This window comes from Cygnus atratus, chromosome 4 (genome assembly GCF_013377495.2).
Source record: "Cygnus atratus isolate AKBS03 ecotype Queensland, Australia chromosome 4, CAtr_DNAZoo_HiC_assembly, whole genome shotgun sequence".
Taxonomy (NCBI): domain Eukaryota; kingdom Metazoa; phylum Chordata; class Aves; order Anseriformes; family Anatidae; genus Cygnus; species Cygnus atratus.
In genome coordinates this window covers 66,252,003-66,270,171 of record NC_066365.1, presented here as the reverse complement: position 1 = coordinate 66,270,171, position 18,169 = coordinate 66,252,003, and the positions used below count along the sequence as shown (strand labels likewise).

Here is an 18,169-nt window from a genome sequence, read left to right as displayed (position 1 = left end):
TTAGAAAAGAAGCATTTCAGAATTTGACCTGGTATTTGAAATATTTATTTTATCATATAATAGTTTCTTGATGTTCCAAACTATTCATCATTTGTGTAGCTCAGTTTTCACCAAGTAGAGGTACTTTTTAAAAATTAATATCTATATTAAGAATTGATTTGCCATTGAAAAACAGAATACATCATTAAAACATGATCTAGATTATCTATCCTTGATCTCTGCCAGACCAGCTATTTAACTTTTCTAAACTGTGCAACCAAAGCGACGCTTGCTACTGTAATATGAATTATTTTAGATGTAGAATACTAATAAATAAGGCTAAACACTATAAAATGTCCTATGTACATAAATCACTTTGGTGCATAGATCCTTTACTTTTCTAGTCCTTAAATAAAGAACTATATCTTTTCAACATGTTAGATCGTATAGTATTTATATCCCTGAAGGACTCAGTTGGAGTACATGCAAGAAGGTTCTGCTTCCTTTCCATGAATGGAGGTAAAGGGATTGGCAATAATGATAGGTTGTGAAGTGTATCATTATGTTTTGAAGCATAAATAAGTCACTTCACGTCTTCAAATCTCAACCTCTACTTATTATTGTTTAATTATAGCATCATAAAAGGAGCTTGAGATTTAGTTTTTTTTTTCCTTCTAAATGCTGCTACCCTGCATGTCTTATTCAAAGGACAACATCTAATTCACTCCTCCAGAGATTTGCCTTTAGAGATAGTTAAGGCAAGATATAGTTACATAGTTATATCTATATAAACCCAGTAGCTAGTCCTGACTATATGTATATATGTGTTACTTGTAAACTGATAGATGTTCCAACGATGTTTATTTTAACACCTTTAATTGCTTTCTCTTTTTTTTTCCTTTTTCCTTCCTTTAGCCACCAGATAATGGGCCTCCACCATTACCAACATCTTCCCTTCCTGAAGGCTATTATGAAGAGGCAGTGCCACTTAGTCCTGGGAAGGCTCCTGAGTACATCACTTCCAGTGAGTAGTGTATAACCAGATCAGTTTCAGAGCAAATGGTAATTCTAGTGTCCTTCGGCTTTTTTTAGCATTCAACAGCTACATCTCTTTTAGTGCCATGGTAATGTGTCATATGCGTGGTTTAATTGTCCTCACTGTCATAGGTTGTTTTGGTTTGCACAAACAAGGCTCCTTTTAGAGGAAACTAAACCTGGAGCTCCAAGTTAGGTGCACATGTGTTTTGACTGCTATTGGAGACAGAGTCCAATTTAGCCATTAATCCTTTGGACATATTTGAAGCATGAATGTGATGGGGACGTTTTTACTAGGGATCCAGAGTTAAGTATTGTCCGGAGTAAACCCCTCTAACCTACCAATAGTGTAAATGTAGATGCCTCAGAACTTGGTGCTGGTCTGCAGATCTCCTGGTATGTTCCTATTGCACTGAATTACTTGCCAAAGTAGACAAAGAAAATAAAAAACACCTTTTCTAAAGTGAGTAACTATTGAAAGGATGTGATCTGCAGCATTTCTGATGATGTATTGTGGTTAGGGGTAAATCATTCATACTGGCTCCCATAAGCCATGCTTGATGAACATGTCACTATTTCAGTGACTAAATATAGAACTTAGAAGCATGATTTAGTGGTGGACTTGCCAGTACTAGGTTAAAGGTTGGAGTAGATGATCTTAGAGGTCTTTTCCAGCCTGAATGACTGCTCGTTTAGTGCAAAAAGCATAGGGTTGTCTCCCAGCTGACCACCAGAACTTCCTTCTGCAACACAAACACTCTTTACCAAATTCCGGTACTTATCCAAAGACTGATTGCACTTAAGAGGAGATAGGATGAGAACACTGATGAAACGATGAAATGACTGCTGTGAGAATGTACACAGGGTCAGTCAACGCAGTTAGCTGTCATTATGGACTAACAAATTGAAAAGATTTTCCTTTTGCTGCTCTTTTTTATTGGCTGGGGTAATTTATTACTTGTGTATGGCTGATTTATCACTAACAGTTATTTTTTTGTGGCCCAAATATTCAAGGGATATCAGCCCCCATTTTATAGCTGTTTTTATTATTTGAACCAGAGCAAATGAACAAAATAATATCTCTGTCCTTAAAACACATGCATAGGAGTCACCTTGGAACATTAATTATTCATTTGTACACTGTGTGGCAGGGAAATTTGTCATTGTGCATTAGCTCTAAACATGATAAACAAACCAGGGTAGTTGGCAGCTCTTAATTTACCTAGGAGATTGAAGGTAAGAAAGAATTTTATATAATGCAAAGTAATTACAGGAACTTAGCAGGGCAGCAGAATCACTCCTCTCCTCATGTCTTCCCTTGGTGGGTGGACATGATGGGTGGTCCTGCTATACCCTGTGAACCGCTGACTTGTGTTTTGTCATTAAACAAGAGCTATGCTCAGGCAGAAAAACATTAGTAGCACAAAAATTAATAGCACTGCTAAAGGATTGCCTAGGAAAAAATATGGCACAGTATGAAACTGATATCTTATTGTACTTAACAATCCAAACCCATAAAAATATTTAGGATATCAGTCTTAAAAGTTCATTAGTAATTCTGTAATATAAATGTATATATATATACACCCAGATATCTAATGCTTTCTTCTGTTGTAACTTATCATCTGCCCTGCTGTGATTTTGTTGTATATTCTTATGTCCTGAATTCATCACCTTTTTAAATTTGTATTAAAAGTTATCCATTCTTCTTTAGCCATAATAAAGTTGCTTTTAAATTCAATATTTCATTACTAATTTATCTCCATTCAAGCAAAACTTTCACTGAATCTATTGTATGTGGTAATTAAAATAACCCAATAAAGCACTATAGTAACCAAAGATTATAACTATATTAACCTGTAGCTTATCAGACTGATTGAGATAAAGACCGTATCAAAGAAATGTTAAGAGTATAAGAACTGCAATAATAAACTGTTAAGTAACTGTTGGGATAGATATAATTATCTTCAGTAAATATTCCCACTGAGTCTTTTTGTAATATCATTAATAACAAGGAGGCTTCTGTAATATAATATAATACCTATAAATGGTTAAAGTCAATCAGACTTTATTGATTTGACAAAACTGCTTCATTTTGGACAGACCCTTTTCATTTTTTTCCTACAAAGTCTCTCCTTTCTCACCACCACCACCACTCCAAGACCCAAAGAGTGTGCTTACTTGAACATATACAGAAGATGTTTTCAGATCTTAAATGTAATTTCCAGTCCAGTCTACTCCCTTAGCTGTTGTGATCAGACAATAAGAGACAACAGTATTTAGGCACTAGTAGCCTTTACACAGTTTAGCATATTTAAAAGGAATTTTGCCCTTTGCAATTATACATACATGCTGGATTTTTCTGGATAACTTTCTGAATGTCTGCTAGATGTGTTATGTATGAGTAGTAGAATGCCTATGCTATTTATGTTAAAATAGTCACTTTACCATGTGAAAGGAAGACAGTTTTTGTCTCAGAGCCTAAAAGCTTTGTTTTGGTTATCATTTCAATGTTTAGAGAAACAAAGAATAGAAGTGGGATGTGGCAAAGAGCAGCAAAGGCTTCAGCCCAGACTAAATGAGTACTTCACAGTGGACAACCTTCTTGGTGTGAGTCACAGAAAAACCTCTTCACCTAGCCAAGAGTCCTGAGACCCAGAACAGAAACATGAGCAGTTTCTGGGCAGGATATGGCAACAGGTCCCCAGAGATCCTGCTTTTCTCTCTGAGGACGGGAGTCCAGAAGTGTCAGCCTCGGAAGTACCTGTTGGCTTTCATTCTCCTATAAACAGAGATTTGAATGAACCTGCAGCTGCTGTGCCAGCAGAGTTCCACTGCTAATCATACAACTTATTGCTATCATGAAATCTGCACTTGAGCTGCTTGTGAGCCACTTGGGAAGTACCTGTATGATATCACATATGGTGACAATATCTTATGTAGTGAGATATGGTATGACTACTCTGGTGGCATTTTTTCATTTAATTGGTAGTACAGTATTGGCAGAGTATTATCTGAACAGTATTAACATATCTCCGTATACAAGTAGTAACTTGTTCTGCTTCTTGTCAGCCCGTATAAATTTTGAAGTTTAAGAATGATCTTATTGCCAAAAGTGGAACAATATCACAAGTGAGGTAAAAGATGGTTGTAGAAAGGGAGCAAACATTAAATGAACATTATGACAGTGGTGTAGCTGCAACAAAAGCTCACTAGTAAATCTGAAAAAGGGACAAGGAAGTTATGTTTGGACACCTAAGTATTATTTTTCTTGGAAAGGGAGAGGGTGAAGTTAAAGATGAAATGCTTTATGTGAAAGACGACCAGTTCCCAGAGGGACAGCAACTCTAGGTTTGTCTGTTAGCCCATTCATGCCTTTGAAAGGCGGCCTTCTTGAAGATGCTGATTTAGTGACTAGATCTTACATCTTCATATTTGGTAACACCACATGAAGAATTCTTCCTCTACTCCAAACAGGTTGGCATTCTACTCTGTGTTTGAGTTTGGCCGATGAACTGCCAAGCATTTCCTGATGTTTCTGCGTGAATGTTTGTGGGTAGCCACTCCAAAAGGAGGTCAGAGGGAGAACATTTTGGTTTGGTTCTGGTTTGCGTGTTTCTTTCCTTTTTTTTTTTTTTGGTTTTGTTTTCTTTTGTTTGTTTTTGTTTAGGATTTTTTTTCTGCTTTATGGGTAGAAAGTTAAAAGAGAAGAGTCTGGTGACTTCTACCAAATCTTACACATTCTTTTAAACAAGTATGAAAAAAATAAATGCTCTGGAATAAATGTTTTCAAATCTCAGTTTAAACATCTTATCTACATTTTTCCATCTGTCTCTTGATTTTTCTAAAATAGGTGAAAAAAATGTTGTGTTTTCCCATTGATAATCATCTGTGGCATTTACCACTTTCCCATATGGAGCTGCCCCAAACCAAATCTTCTATAGTAGAATTGTCCAGAAGACAACAATTCATTTTCAAAAAAAGTTTCATGAGCTTGAAATATATATATTATTTTCCCTTTGAAATGAAGATATAGTATTCTATATAAGCTTTGTGAAACTACAAAACGTATCAGAATATTTAAGCTTGATTTGGAGTTGTAGATATCTGGGTATAACCCATTGTGACTCTGCACATAGGTAGGGACTGTTTCAGAATAAGCTCTCCAGCCATTTGATCTCTTGTTCCCTTCCTAGTTGCTGCAGGTTTCCCTCTTGTGTCCCAAATTGTGTCCTCAATACCTAGCTAAAGTAAATGAGAGATTTTCTTCCTTGAAATATTTGGATGAAATTTCAGCTATTGAAAATATTCCAATTATTTCTCCTCCATGAGAATGGAGAAGCACCACCTAAAATTCTAGCTATTTATTCCAAGCTCATTCTTTCAGTTAAAATTCCCAAGGCGTCAGCACAGGTCTTCTGTAAAATTTCATAATGGAACTGCATCTTTTATTCAATTAACTTAATGTAGTGATATTACTAAGCACTGAAACAGCAGTTTGTTGATGGCTGACATACAAAAGCCTTAACTCAAAAGGAGCCCTGTTGAGTTTTTCAATTATTTCAGTATACTTCATGGCTAAATGTTTTAACTTGACACTTTTATGCTTAAAAATCCTTTTCTTAAAGATTATGACTCGGATGCCATGAGCAGCTCTTACGAATCCTATGATGAAGAGGAAGAGGATGGAAAGGGGAAGAAAATGAGACATCAGTGGCCTTCTGAGGAGGCCTCTATGGATCTGGTGAAGGATGCCAAAATCTGTGCCTTCCTGCTTAGAAAGAAACGATTTGGGCAATGGACCAAACTACTGTGTGTTATCAAAGAAAACAAACTACTGGTAATTTTTATTTTTATCTGGCTGTATTTTCTTTCTACCTTTTAGATGATATATTTATTTTTATAGGAATTTAGGTTTTGGAATACGTTCTGCAAACAGTGGCCAAGTCTACAGTAACCTTACCAAAGAGTTCGGTTATGATTTACCCAAGAATCAGAGAACCACTATAATTATAAGTGTATCATATAGCCACTTAGAACTTAGATTTTTATTTCACTTAAACCCAGTCAGTACCCTGATACAGGAAAGAAAGTCTACCCTATTAGCTTCTACTATATTTCATTTGAAAAAAAAATGCTGAAACTGTAAATCCAATCTTTCATTCCCTGTGGACCAAAAATCTCATAGGGAGCTTTGTGTATGAACTGTTGGATCAGACTGCTGGAGAGAAAAGTCCCTTGTTAGACTGAGAACTCACTTGGCAGCATATGCTGTTGTAATGTATACACTTTAAACTAAACCTACACCATCTGTTCTGCAGTAATTACAGATGCAGTATTCACATGATGCACAGCTGCATTATAGAAAGGCAAGAAACAAGTGGATGTATTCTCTTAAGCAAATCTGTTATGTTTCTTTCTAATTGCAGGCACCAGTAAAAGATTCTGAAAGTTAGTAAATTATCTGCTCATAGAAGTCTTTTTGTTTTTTGAAAAGAGTCTAATTAATGGAGACATTCATTTCTGTGACATTAAAAGCAACCTAAGGCTTACCATAATAAATCATTTGGAGTCTTAGACACTCCCTGTCTTCCTATCTGGTGCCTGCAACAGTTATAGCTGTTTATGTAACTGGTATTTACTGTAATATCCCAAGTATTAAAAGCTGATTAACAGATGATAGAACATTTTCTGTAGAACCTCAGTATTCCATACTAGTACAAGACAGCTTAGGTGTGTTTGTTTACAAGTACATTTATGCCTATGGCTGTGTAGGAAATAACAGGATATGAAATAGCAATATCTGGGTAAGAAGTTTCTGAAAATATAGTTGGAATTCATTTCTAGTTTCCCATGGTTACAGAGGATTTAATTTTTGCATCCAGCTCTATTTAATTGATAAAAGGAATGTTGAATATGATTTAGTTTGTATTATATTGTTGTAATGCCATTATCCTTAGCCCACATTTTTATCAGCATATAACAGAATCATGTCAGATTTCAGGACCATCAGATAACACCTTGAAGAGAAGAAAGAAGAAAAACGGAAAGAAACATATTTTCTCAGAAGTCACACAGTATTTCTTCTAGAATTATGTTTGTTGTTCTATATAGAAATATACTATCTTTTTCTCTTTTCATTTCCTTTAGCCACAGGTGTGCTCTGAAAAGCTTTTTTCTCTTTATAGAGAGTGTCTTTCAGTAATTCTATAATGGGGATTAAGAAAATAAAAATCCCAATAGGAGTCTAATGACTAAATTACACAAGATTGGTTTATGGTTTGAAGGAGATATAACTTATGAGATATGCAAGTAAAACGAATAAATGTTCCTAGGGATTAGAAGTTGCCTGCATAATAATGCAGCTGTCATCATAAAATATTTTAATTTGAATTAGACATTAAGAATAACACTTAGTAGGGAATTGTTTTTCATGTAAAGTCACTTATACATAAATACTTCAGTTTTAGTAATTATAAATAAAATTTCTAATTTAATGTAAAGGAAAACATATGCTGTTGATTGCTTCTTGAAGTGACTAATGCTATATGTTTTCAAGGTTTCATAGCTTGAAAACTTAAGTTTTTTAATGTTACAAACTTAAAACCTGTGACCAATCTGGAGAAATTTTGAGTTAATTGGCCTTGGAGAGGAAGGGAGGATCATGAATGGTTTGCAGAGAGTGGCTCTATTTGTTCAGCCTAAGTTGAAGTGTTTATAACCTCTAACAGTTACTGTACTCCTGACAGTTGCATCATGGCATGAACACTGCCTCAGACATGTAAAATCTGTATGTGTTTTTCCATTCACATTTATACTCAACTATTCTATGTATGCATATACTAGTCAGTGCTTAATATCAGATACCGTTTTAGCTTTCATGCTTATTTGTATGAGTAAAAGCCCAATTTACATTAGTATATAAAATTACTGGACATTCATACACACAGTTAAACCTTGCTCTGTAGTCTGGCAGTCTGTGACAGATTTACAAAACTCATCTATACTGATGTGTTAGAGTAAATAGGGACTAGTTCAACAGGACAAGTGATGCAATGTGAAACCCTGCATCTTCAAATCACCAATTCAAACATAGAGCAAGTCATCAGTGGTACAGCATGAAATGGCTGTTCATTGGCAGCACTTGCTACTGAGGGAAAAACACTGGATAATTCACATAGTTTTAGGCAGGATCTTAAAGGGTAAACCAACAGTTATGTGATTTTGTGCAGTGACTGATTAAACCAAATTAGTTGAAAAACTACAGTCCTGTGATTTTCCCCCCTCTCCAGACTGCAACAAATTTTGTTACTTATCTCAACAAGGCATCTGCCTGCTCCTTTGTGAGGGCAGCTTGTGAGCACTGGTGTAGGTTTGCCTTGATATGCTGGAGGGCAGGGTAAGCATCTGGGTTTGAAAGTCGTAAACTGTACAAGTGTATTCTGCTGGTACATGTGAACAGATATCCAAAATCGCCCTCTTCCTACCTGATGAAGGTCAAGGTTGAGTCATAAAGATAACACAGAGAAGCTTAATGCCCTCCATATGTTGTACCTGCAATAAAAGATCTCTATTAATGTCAGTCTGGAAGCAATTTTGCTTTACAAAGAGGATGAAGAGAAATGCAAAGTTAGCATTGGCTGAACTCTGGGGTATGTGGTAAAGAGATGTGTGGAAAATATTAAAAATAGCATTTCTATATAATAACAGCTTTCCCCTAAAGTTCAGAAAGGTGAGATTTAACTTTTGACCTTTGCATTTTGCAGTGTTACAAAAGTTCCAAGGACCAGCAGCCCCAGATGGAGCTGCTCCTGAATGACTGCAGCATCACGTACATCCCCAAAGACAGCAAAAAGAAGAAGCACGAGCTGAAAATCTCGCACCAAGGAGCAGATGCACTGGTTCTGGCAGTACAGAGCAAAGAGCAGGCGGAACAGTGGCTAAAGGTAAGGAGTGACTTCTGACCAAGAGCTTTCCCACCAACAAAGCACTTCTATTGCCTGCTCATTTGCTGTTAAATCGGAGATACAGACAGTAGCTTTCAGGCAATCTAGACCACTTAAATCCCATCCAGTCTGGGACTGCAGAAATCCAGACTTAATGCTCAGGCCTTGAAGCAGCTCTCTGGGTAACCATAAGCTCATCACTACACAGCTGCTGTGGGTGCATATGTTTTTCACTGCTAATTGCACAATAGTCTGGCACCAAGAAGGGAGGTGGCAATTCCCTTCCATTTACATCTCCAGCTCATTATCTGGAAAGCTTTGGTGACTCAGATTCCCTAATATGAAGGGACCTGGCACCCAGCTTGCTTTTTGGAGTGGTGCATAAGCATAGCTGACAAGGCTGTCTTGCAAAAATTCAACATACCACCATCACAGCCATCATTTTTTAAACAAGCTAACCCTGAGGAGATACCTGTCTGAATTGTTCTGGAGGGAGAAAAATTATTCAAATTCTAGAAGTCAATTAAAGTTGGCTGACTCTCATTGAGCAACATATCATCTGTTACGGTTTGTTCTGGGAAGGCAGAATTCTGAGAAATAGGATTTTGTCATCTTCAACCCTTTTCTGTTCAGTGTCTGAAAATGTGGAAAAACCTGGTGCAAGGGCTGCAGTTTTACATCCCAACCAGATTACTAGTATTTATACTGGACTTTGCCAGTTTCAGATATAGAGGTCAGTGAATTAAGTAGTGTGGGAAACTATCACTACATTTTTAGTGGCTTGTTTTAAGACCTTTAAATCCAGCCTTTTAAATGCATATTAAAAATCTGAATGCATAAGACTCATCAGGCATTCTCCATGCTGTGCTCTGATCTAACCTTATATGGTACTTATGTGCTAAGAATAAATTGTATTTTTCCAAACACAATTGAATTAATCACGTAGGAATTTCCTGATGACAGTTTTTTTCTGTAGAAGTGGGAAGACATAAAATGCAGCTTAGGAGGTATGACTTCTGCTGTGTGCTAATTGACCAAGTGGAAAATTAATCTGTAATTTCCTATTTTGCAATATTTGAATATACCTTTGGGGGGTTTGCAGTATGTCTGCTTTTGGTTTTGACTGGGAGTTTGTATCTTATCTTAAAAATGCACTTTGTGTTGTCATTTTAGTGGAAACTAATCTGTATTTGTTAGGCTTCTTCTAACTCCAATATCTTGTTTTAAGTTGTAAAATATAGTAGCATCCAAGTGTCCTATTAACTCACCTAGAGTTTGAAAAATACTGACTGAAATGAGAAGAAATTCATCAGTCATATTCTTTTCCAAGGGAATTCCACTTCAGTTAGATCATACTAACTCCACCATTATTTCCTGTCTTGTTCTAAACTTGAGTTTAGTAGAGCTGAATACATTGGCACTTATCAGACTTTATTTCATAAAAATTGTTGGGTTTTTGTTTTGTTTTGTTCTACTTTGTCTTGAAAGCATTCTTCACACAGGCAGAGCAGTGCTAGGTTTTTCTATATCCCAGATGCACTCTTGCTATTTAAAAAAAAAAAAAAAAAGTTTTGGACATTGCATGTTAGCACAATTGTGTGTGCCAGAAGTGAATGGCTGGAAAGTATGCTTATCTGCAAAGCACGTGGACACAGACTGACAACACTTTATGTAGTTTCTTCATGCTGCAAAGCTCTGTCTTAATAAGCCTGTCTCAACTACACGGCAATGCGACTGTACGCTCAACTTCCAAGTCCTCAGTGCTGCTGCATTCTATACAGTATAAATTAAATTGCCAACCCAGCAGCTAACCAAAAACAGTTTGTGGAGCTCTTGCAACAGCACCAGGGTTTTCAAGAAATATGGCTCTTCAGAAAACAAGAAGCATTCATTCTGTGTTTTTAAAAATTTAAGAAAACTTTTTTTCTTTTTAATTTCGAAAATATCTTTTTTTCTTCATGCATCCCTTACTTAAAATGAGCTTCTGAAACTCATGTGTAGATTTATGTAGTAATTTCTTATATTGAGCAAGAGATTACTGTTTTGTCTTTGAAGAAGTGGTATGAGCTTCTTCTGCCTGTCATTCAATAGGGCATGAGCTCTCTGCCCCCCCAGCTCTCTGTCATCTATGCGTGATTTCTGTAGGTAATAAAATGGACAGATTCAGAGACTAATGATGAGAAGGGTCTCTGCATCCATATTTTTTAATCCTAACACACCTTCTCTGTCAAAGATACTATGCCAATACATGCCAGTGGAGCCATGTTATCACTTGGCAACAACAGGTTCTCATGAAGAAATTCGTATGTAAGTAACAAATTAAAGCTTTACTCTTGAGCCTGAAAAGCTCAAAATGGATTTGGAGGCTAGACTTTCCCATGAAAGCTAAAACAGAAGATCTTTTTAAAGTCAGATGTAATCAGTATAAAATACATTTGCTTTAGCAAATAATTTAAAAATATCATTTGGAAGACGAGATATTAGAAGAAGTAGAACTGAAGTAAATGCAGAATATTTTAGACCTTTTTTTTAAAGATGACACCAAGAAAACAGCTGATAAAGCTACTGCAAATTGAAGTCTAGACTGGAAACCACAAAGGGAGTTTCAGGTTTACCAGTTAACAAATGCTTGATGAAGAAAAAGATAGCTGATGTCACCAAAGAGCCTGTCAAGATTTCAGAGCATCAAGTGTAACTAGTATAAATCCAGCCTAGAGCTGAGATCATAGCAGTAACACAGTGTGCAACATAAAGCGGTGGAATTTTCCAAACTTGACTCCTAAAATGTTCCCACAAAAATGTACTTGAAAAAATGTATGCAGTTACACACTCTGACCCAAACATAAGCTTTTTCCATGTGAGCTTGAGTATATGGGCATCTGTGTGCACTTTTGTGCATTTGTGGTCAAGTGAGGTCTTAAATCTTCCTGTTTGTCTCAGCACATCCAACAGACCCATGGAAACTACACACTTATTTGTCAGGATCCCTGGGACATGCTACATTAAAAATAAAAGGACTACTAAGGAGATTACAAGAAGATGCTTGTTTAGTGGCTTCATTCATACAGATGAATGTGTTCTGTGTGCAGGACCTTCAGACAAGGCCACAGAAAACTGCTCTTAGTATTAAAAATACGTGGATGCCAAAGAAATTAAGTTCTGAAGCAGCTTCTTGTAGAAGACCAGTGGAAGAAGGAAATGGTCGTGGTGTCCAACCCCAAGGCCTTCCCTTCCTCCTAGCAATGCCTCCTGCAAAAAATGTATTTCTGATTTATCATTCATCATTTATCTATTGTGCATCAGAGGTAATCTATCATTTGGAATCCTGGCCTTGATTTTCTTTTTTTTCCTAACATTATGCACCCTTGGTTAACTGTTCTTGTTTATGGTGTGCAGCCATTTTGCATCATCTCTTCATTTTAGGGTTTGTAAGAAAGAAAAAAATCAAGATTGTGTTGTTCATAGACCCTGCAACGCTCCTCAGGAGAGTTATTCAGGTTGACCTATCCAACTTCCATCTCAGTATGTCATCTCCAGTAAAAGTCTTTGAAAAAAATCTTTTTTCACTACACTGAGCTTAGTGAGGGAGCCAAGTAACTTCTGGGCTCCAGTCTTAATGCGTACCGAGTTTTACTGAAGAATAAATTACTGTCACAGCTCTTTGTTTACCAGTTTAAATCAGCACAAAACTGGGCTCATGACTGTAAACACTGTATGCTTGCTTTTACTTTCTATGGGAATTTCCAGCCGAAGATCTCAAAAGACTTAAAACATTACTTTCTTGGCTTAAGTAATGTTCCCCAAAGAGGTTATTATCTGCATGGCGTAGCTGAGTAAAGTCAAGTGCCTTTAGAGTGACTGGATAGAAGTGTTAGGGGATGCGTGCTCAGTACAACTGATTTCCATACAGTGCTTCTTGGTTTACAAGTAACTTCAGGAACTCACGGTGTCCCAGGGCAGTCAGGCTGGGCTCATTCTGCACCACACATCAACGCCAGCAATGGAGGCATCGCCTGGAGGTTCAGAGGGCTGAGCTGCATGTCAGAGCTGTGGCCAGCCTGCAGGATTACTTGTACACTTGGACAGCAGGAATACCCTGGCTTTGCTGGGGGTGGCCAGTGACCCCATGAACCAGTGTGTTTGTATGACTGGCACCTTGGAAAACAAAGTTACTTAAAAAAAAAAAGAAAAAAGAAAAAAGGAACTACAAACATCCTATTTGCTTGTTTTCTCAGAGAGAAATTTTCTTTACATTCCTGGGTAAGATCTCAAATACAAGCTGTTGCAGATCTCAGAGCAGAATCTGTGAGGGCTGTGACATGGTCCCCGGCTTTCACCACTAGACAGTATTCCTTATTTCTCCTACTTGCAGCTTGGGATGGTAAATTATTTATACCCAGCTCAGATTTATGGCCTGAAATGCAGCCTGCATCTCCGTGCCACCCATGGGGGCAATGCTCCCCATGCAGCAGTGATGCCTCCAGCCACCCCATGCCTCCTGCCCTGTCTCGTCCAGTGGCCATTATATGGCCAGTCTTTGTGGTAGTGATGCAGAAGAAAGGATACAGGGTTTGTTTTGTTCAAACATGCCAGAAAAGTATTTTTAAGGGGATATACAGACACTAAAGGTTTGCTGACTACTAGTTTGCTGGAATCTCATCCCCAATTTACTCAAATGGCAATAAGACAGAAAGATGAGTCTTTTCAGGCTTGAGGATGATGTTTTCCAGTACACAAGGTAAAGGACGTTTCTTTTAAGGACTTACAGCACTGGTAAGGTGAAAAATTTCTGCTTTTCCTCTAATTTCTGTAATTTTTAAATTACAAATTTCATGGTAAACTCCATGGGGCATCTCTTCTACTTCTCTGTAAAGTGCTATTAGAGCTTTGGTGCTCTGTTAAAGAGGGTAAGATTGACACTAACATATGTAGTGCATAATGAAATTAAGCAAATGTACTTCAAGAAATGAAGCAAAACTATCACTTTTCTCCCTAATTGCTTCTGAACTTACTCACTTGCGATGTTACTCCTTTCTTTGCCTGGCATGGGAGACAGTGGCAGTCATTAAATTCCTGTGAGTTTCATGAAAACAGGTACTGGGTGGACAAGAGAGGCTATATGATCACACCCCTGTGGTAAGCACAGTCTGTGCCTGAACTCATCCAATGGTATCCACCGGGACAGAGGTTCACAAGCTCCTCAAACACAAGGGGGGGCTTTCAGTCTTATTCCTTATCAGGTACCAGAGAGATTAACCACAACAACCCAGCTGCAAACTTAGTACTTTTACTCAGAATTTGCTGGTCTTCTTTGTGGGAGAGTATGGTTAGCAAGCAGCTGACTTTTTGGTTTTACTGCATAGCTCGTATTTTTTTTATCTGGTGACATGGTGTTTGAAGGTAGCTTGAAAAATCAAATTTGATTCATCTGACTTTGCAAGTAAAAAGAATAAAAGTAGGGTAAGTTATTTTGCATGCAGTCATGGTGTGTCATTTAAAATAAAAAACTATAATTATATAAATTTGTAGGTGAATGCAGGTATAAAGGTTTTATAGTAAACTCTACTGCTTTTGTAGTAAGATCTTCTAAAACAAAGAAATATTCCAGACGCACCACATGGCAAAAATTCCACTGACTCCACCCTTCATTGTCAGCTGACTTGGGCAGGGAATCTTTCCAGCTGCGTACCTGCAAATATTTCCCTTCTGTTCCTCATGTCACCAAAGTCAAAGCAATTCACTTCTATATCCTAAACCAGTGGGAGATTCAAGACCTTCCTATAAGATAAATAAGCAATTGCAATACAGTTCAGGCTGCACAAGCTTTTTCCATATCTGCATTTGAAAGAGGCAGTTCTGAAGTCTACTGACTGTACTATTGTAATGGCAATTGTCATATTTAAAATTCTTGTGATGGAATAACAGGAGATTATTTTAAATGTATTTAATTTTGAAGCTATCCAAAGATATGAAAGGTCTTCTGTTTTCAGATTATATTTTCTCATATATTTTAAATATTTTAATACATAGTGTGTTTTCCTGGCAGATCCTGTGCATGAATGTGTGTGTGTACGTAAAATACAATGCATTTGTGGTAAGAAAGAGAATGATTTCCCTTTTCTTATGTGTGGGAAAATTTAAACTATTAATGGAGTGTGGTCCATTACAAAGTATTCTCAGAACAGCCTTCCAGTTTGTGTCATTTTATTAAAAATCACACATTTGGGGATTCCTTTTTTGGAACCATTGAGATATTTGCTCTTATATTCATACGTTTCATTGCAGCAGATAAAAGTTTTCTGACCTCCTCTCCCCACTCGTGCTCACAAGTATTTTTTAATGAAAATAGTGTTTTGTTTTCATATGACTCCAGGAGATGGAACATCATAGAAAAAATTGACAAGGACTCTGAGTCTTGTGATTGAAATTATGCAAGTTGGAAGCACTGGTGGAATGTTTTATCCCTAAAATTTTGTGTTAAAGCTATAAGCATGTGAAAACCGCATTTATAATGGCAGCTGTCTGCAAACGTAATTATAGAGAGTGCATCCAGGCAACCATTATATATTTAAGGCATTTCATCCTGGTGAGCTCTGAAAGTATAAGTTTTACGCTGTGCATCAAACACAATTATACTGCCTATAGAAGGTGATAAGCAAGTCTTTGCCAGCGAACCCCTTGAGCCGAAATGAAGTGTAGAATCCTTAGATGTGCATTTTCTTCATATCTTGATGTGAACTTCCATTTGAGAGTGTGTCATTTTTTTAATGAAAATTTAATTACAACCCAATTAAACACTTTAGCTTCTCCTTAAATATGTGAGGTATGATAAGAACTGTATTTACTTGAGTGCATGACTTTGCACATACTATTCAGTTAGTGCTGCCAAATCATTTCCCTCTGTTCTGTCTGTAACTCCCATTACTATCTGCCTTTGCCAAAATTAACTAACTGTGTGGTGTGAGCAGATGCTGAAAACATGAGCCATTGAATCAGGGTCATGCAGGAGACAGAAATGAATGTTCCCAGAAACTGTATGGTCCCATTTCTCGAGGAAAACAGCAAGTTTACACCAAACTGAAGACCAGCAATTGAGAGGAAAGCAATATACAGAAACAATTTCTAATGTATTTTGGGAGAAACTTAGGGCTAAGTTTAACTCCAAGATGCAAATATTCTGGACCAGACACATCTAAATTTTCTGTTACAAAGCATGCCAAGTGCCATGAATTTGATAGTACTGTGCTTACATTTCTGAGAAAAGATACAGGGAAATTCAGACAGCCAAGAAAGAATACTGAAACATTTTAAGATACTCGCTCAGAAATAAAAATGTAGGTTCATTTCCCTCCTCTGCTTAGATTTTTTATGTGACATTGAGTGAGTGATTTAATCTTTCTTTCATTCCCAAGTTCTCCATCTGTAAAACAGGGTTTGTTTTCTTCCTGTCTTTATGGGATATAGTGCCTTTAATTCATGATGTGCACATGAGTTGTATCATTAGGGTCTCTGTAAGCCCATAAGCATTTTTTGTTTGTTTGTTTTGTTTTGTTTAGCTTTACCCTTAAATAGAATTTCAGTGCTGCGAAACGAACTTTAAAACTGTGTTCAGTAATGTCTTCATCTCTTTAATGGTTTCCACATCAAAGCCGTTCAGTTCAAAACTGGAAAGAGGTTGTTTGTTGTTTTTCTTCTCCTCCCTATTTAAAGAAATTTGGATTTTGACAGTAAGCTAATTGCTGTTTTCCCTGGAACTGGAAGTTCTCAGGCCAGGTCCTCCTCACTGCTACACAGACTTGCTATAAACAGGGCAAAAGGAGGAGCCATGTGAATTTAAAGGGGAAATTTTGCATGTCTAGCAGGAAAGCTTTTGGCAGGATAGAATGCCTTTCTTTCTCAGCTACCCTGTCTCTGCTGTCCTTGTGTGGCTATGTGAGTGTAAAGAGTAGTGTATATAGAACAGAATCACAGAATCATTTAGGTTGGAAAAGACCCTTGAGATCACCAAGTCCAATCATCGAACACTACCAAGTCCACCACCAAACCATGTCCCTCAGCGCTACATACAAACATCTTTTAAATACCTCCAGGGATAGGGACTCCACCACCTCCCTGGGCAGCCTAACCACCCTTTCGGTGAATAAATTCTTCCTGATATCCAATCTAAACAACCTCTGGTGCAACTTGAGGCCGTTTTCTTGTGACCAGTCACCTTTCACCTTTTCACTCTCCTCACTGCAACCAGCCTGCTGGGCAAGTGCTGTTAAATGGGCTCAGTGTCCTGGGCAGCCCCAGCCAGTTTTAAACTCCCTAAAACTGGTGAGTGACCTTGCTTGGTGGTGAGCAGGGCTGGGAGCCTGGCTGCTGCATCTCCCACCTGCCCACACAGCATCCAAAATGGTTATTCATTTCCTTCTTACATCCATTCTGGGATGCCTTTAATTTGCAGCGTTAGCAGTGGTTAGATAAATCTGAACTGGGCCCACATGGTCAACGGGGTGTGATGTTCTGCCAAACGCTGCTCCCATCCCGTAGGGCTGTAGGACTCCTCTGCTGGTACCTGGAGCCGCTGCTCTGCATTGGCTTGTCCCTGAGGCTCACGCTGGTGCAGCAGCCAGCACAGGCAAAGTCCTGGTGTTCCCTGATGGCACTCACCCCTGTGCAGGGGGCTCCCCACATGGAGAGCGTGACCTCTGCCTCCCCGCAGTCATCCTGGGCAATGCTGTTGGGCTCCCAGGGCATGGTTTGCCTTGGGTTGCACAAGTCCCCCTTCAGACTCATACAGTACACCGGCAACACGCGGCACTGCGTGGGTTTCTGAGCTATTCTCCTTGCCCTGCTGGAGAAGCAAGGACAGGCAGCAGAGCTGTAGCTCCAGAGTGAGCGATGAGCGCAGTTGGAGTCCATGGAATCAGCTCCTCAGCAAAGTCCTCCCCAATGCTGTGGCAGTCAAGCTGTCAGCACCTCATGCCTGCATTTCCTGACCAAGTGTAGTACAGACACTCACAGACAAAGCATTTGTTCAAGTAAACAATATATATTGCAATTTTTGCAGAGGTTAAAGCTCCCGGAGCGAATGGACACTCCCCAGGAGGCCAGGTGGTCACTGTCCAGCTGGAAAGAGGAGTCTCTGCTTCAAGCCTCCCTGCAGCAGTCTCTTCAGCTGCATAGGGTGTGCCTCTCCCAGGGGTGGTTTTGCTGTGGAGAGG

At 38.2% G+C, this 18,169-nt stretch overlaps 1 protein-coding gene across 5 annotated transcripts in view; it reads left to right on the top strand.

Annotated features, from left to right (window-relative positions):
• AFAP1 (actin filament associated protein 1) overlaps positions 1–18,169 on the top strand; it is a 120,586-nt gene that overhangs the window by 68,872 nt on the left and 33,545 nt on the right. For all 5 annotated transcript variants that reach the window (XM_035547116.2, XM_035547120.2, XM_035547119.2 and 2 more), the window contains 3 exons: positions 895–1,003; positions 5,643–5,854; positions 8,781–8,960. In XM_035547116.2, coding sequence (XP_035403009.1) covers positions 895–1,003; positions 5,643–5,854; positions 8,781–8,960 — 501 coding nt within the window. The remainder of the gene's footprint in view (positions 1–894; positions 1,004–5,642; positions 5,855–8,780; positions 8,961–18,169) is intronic.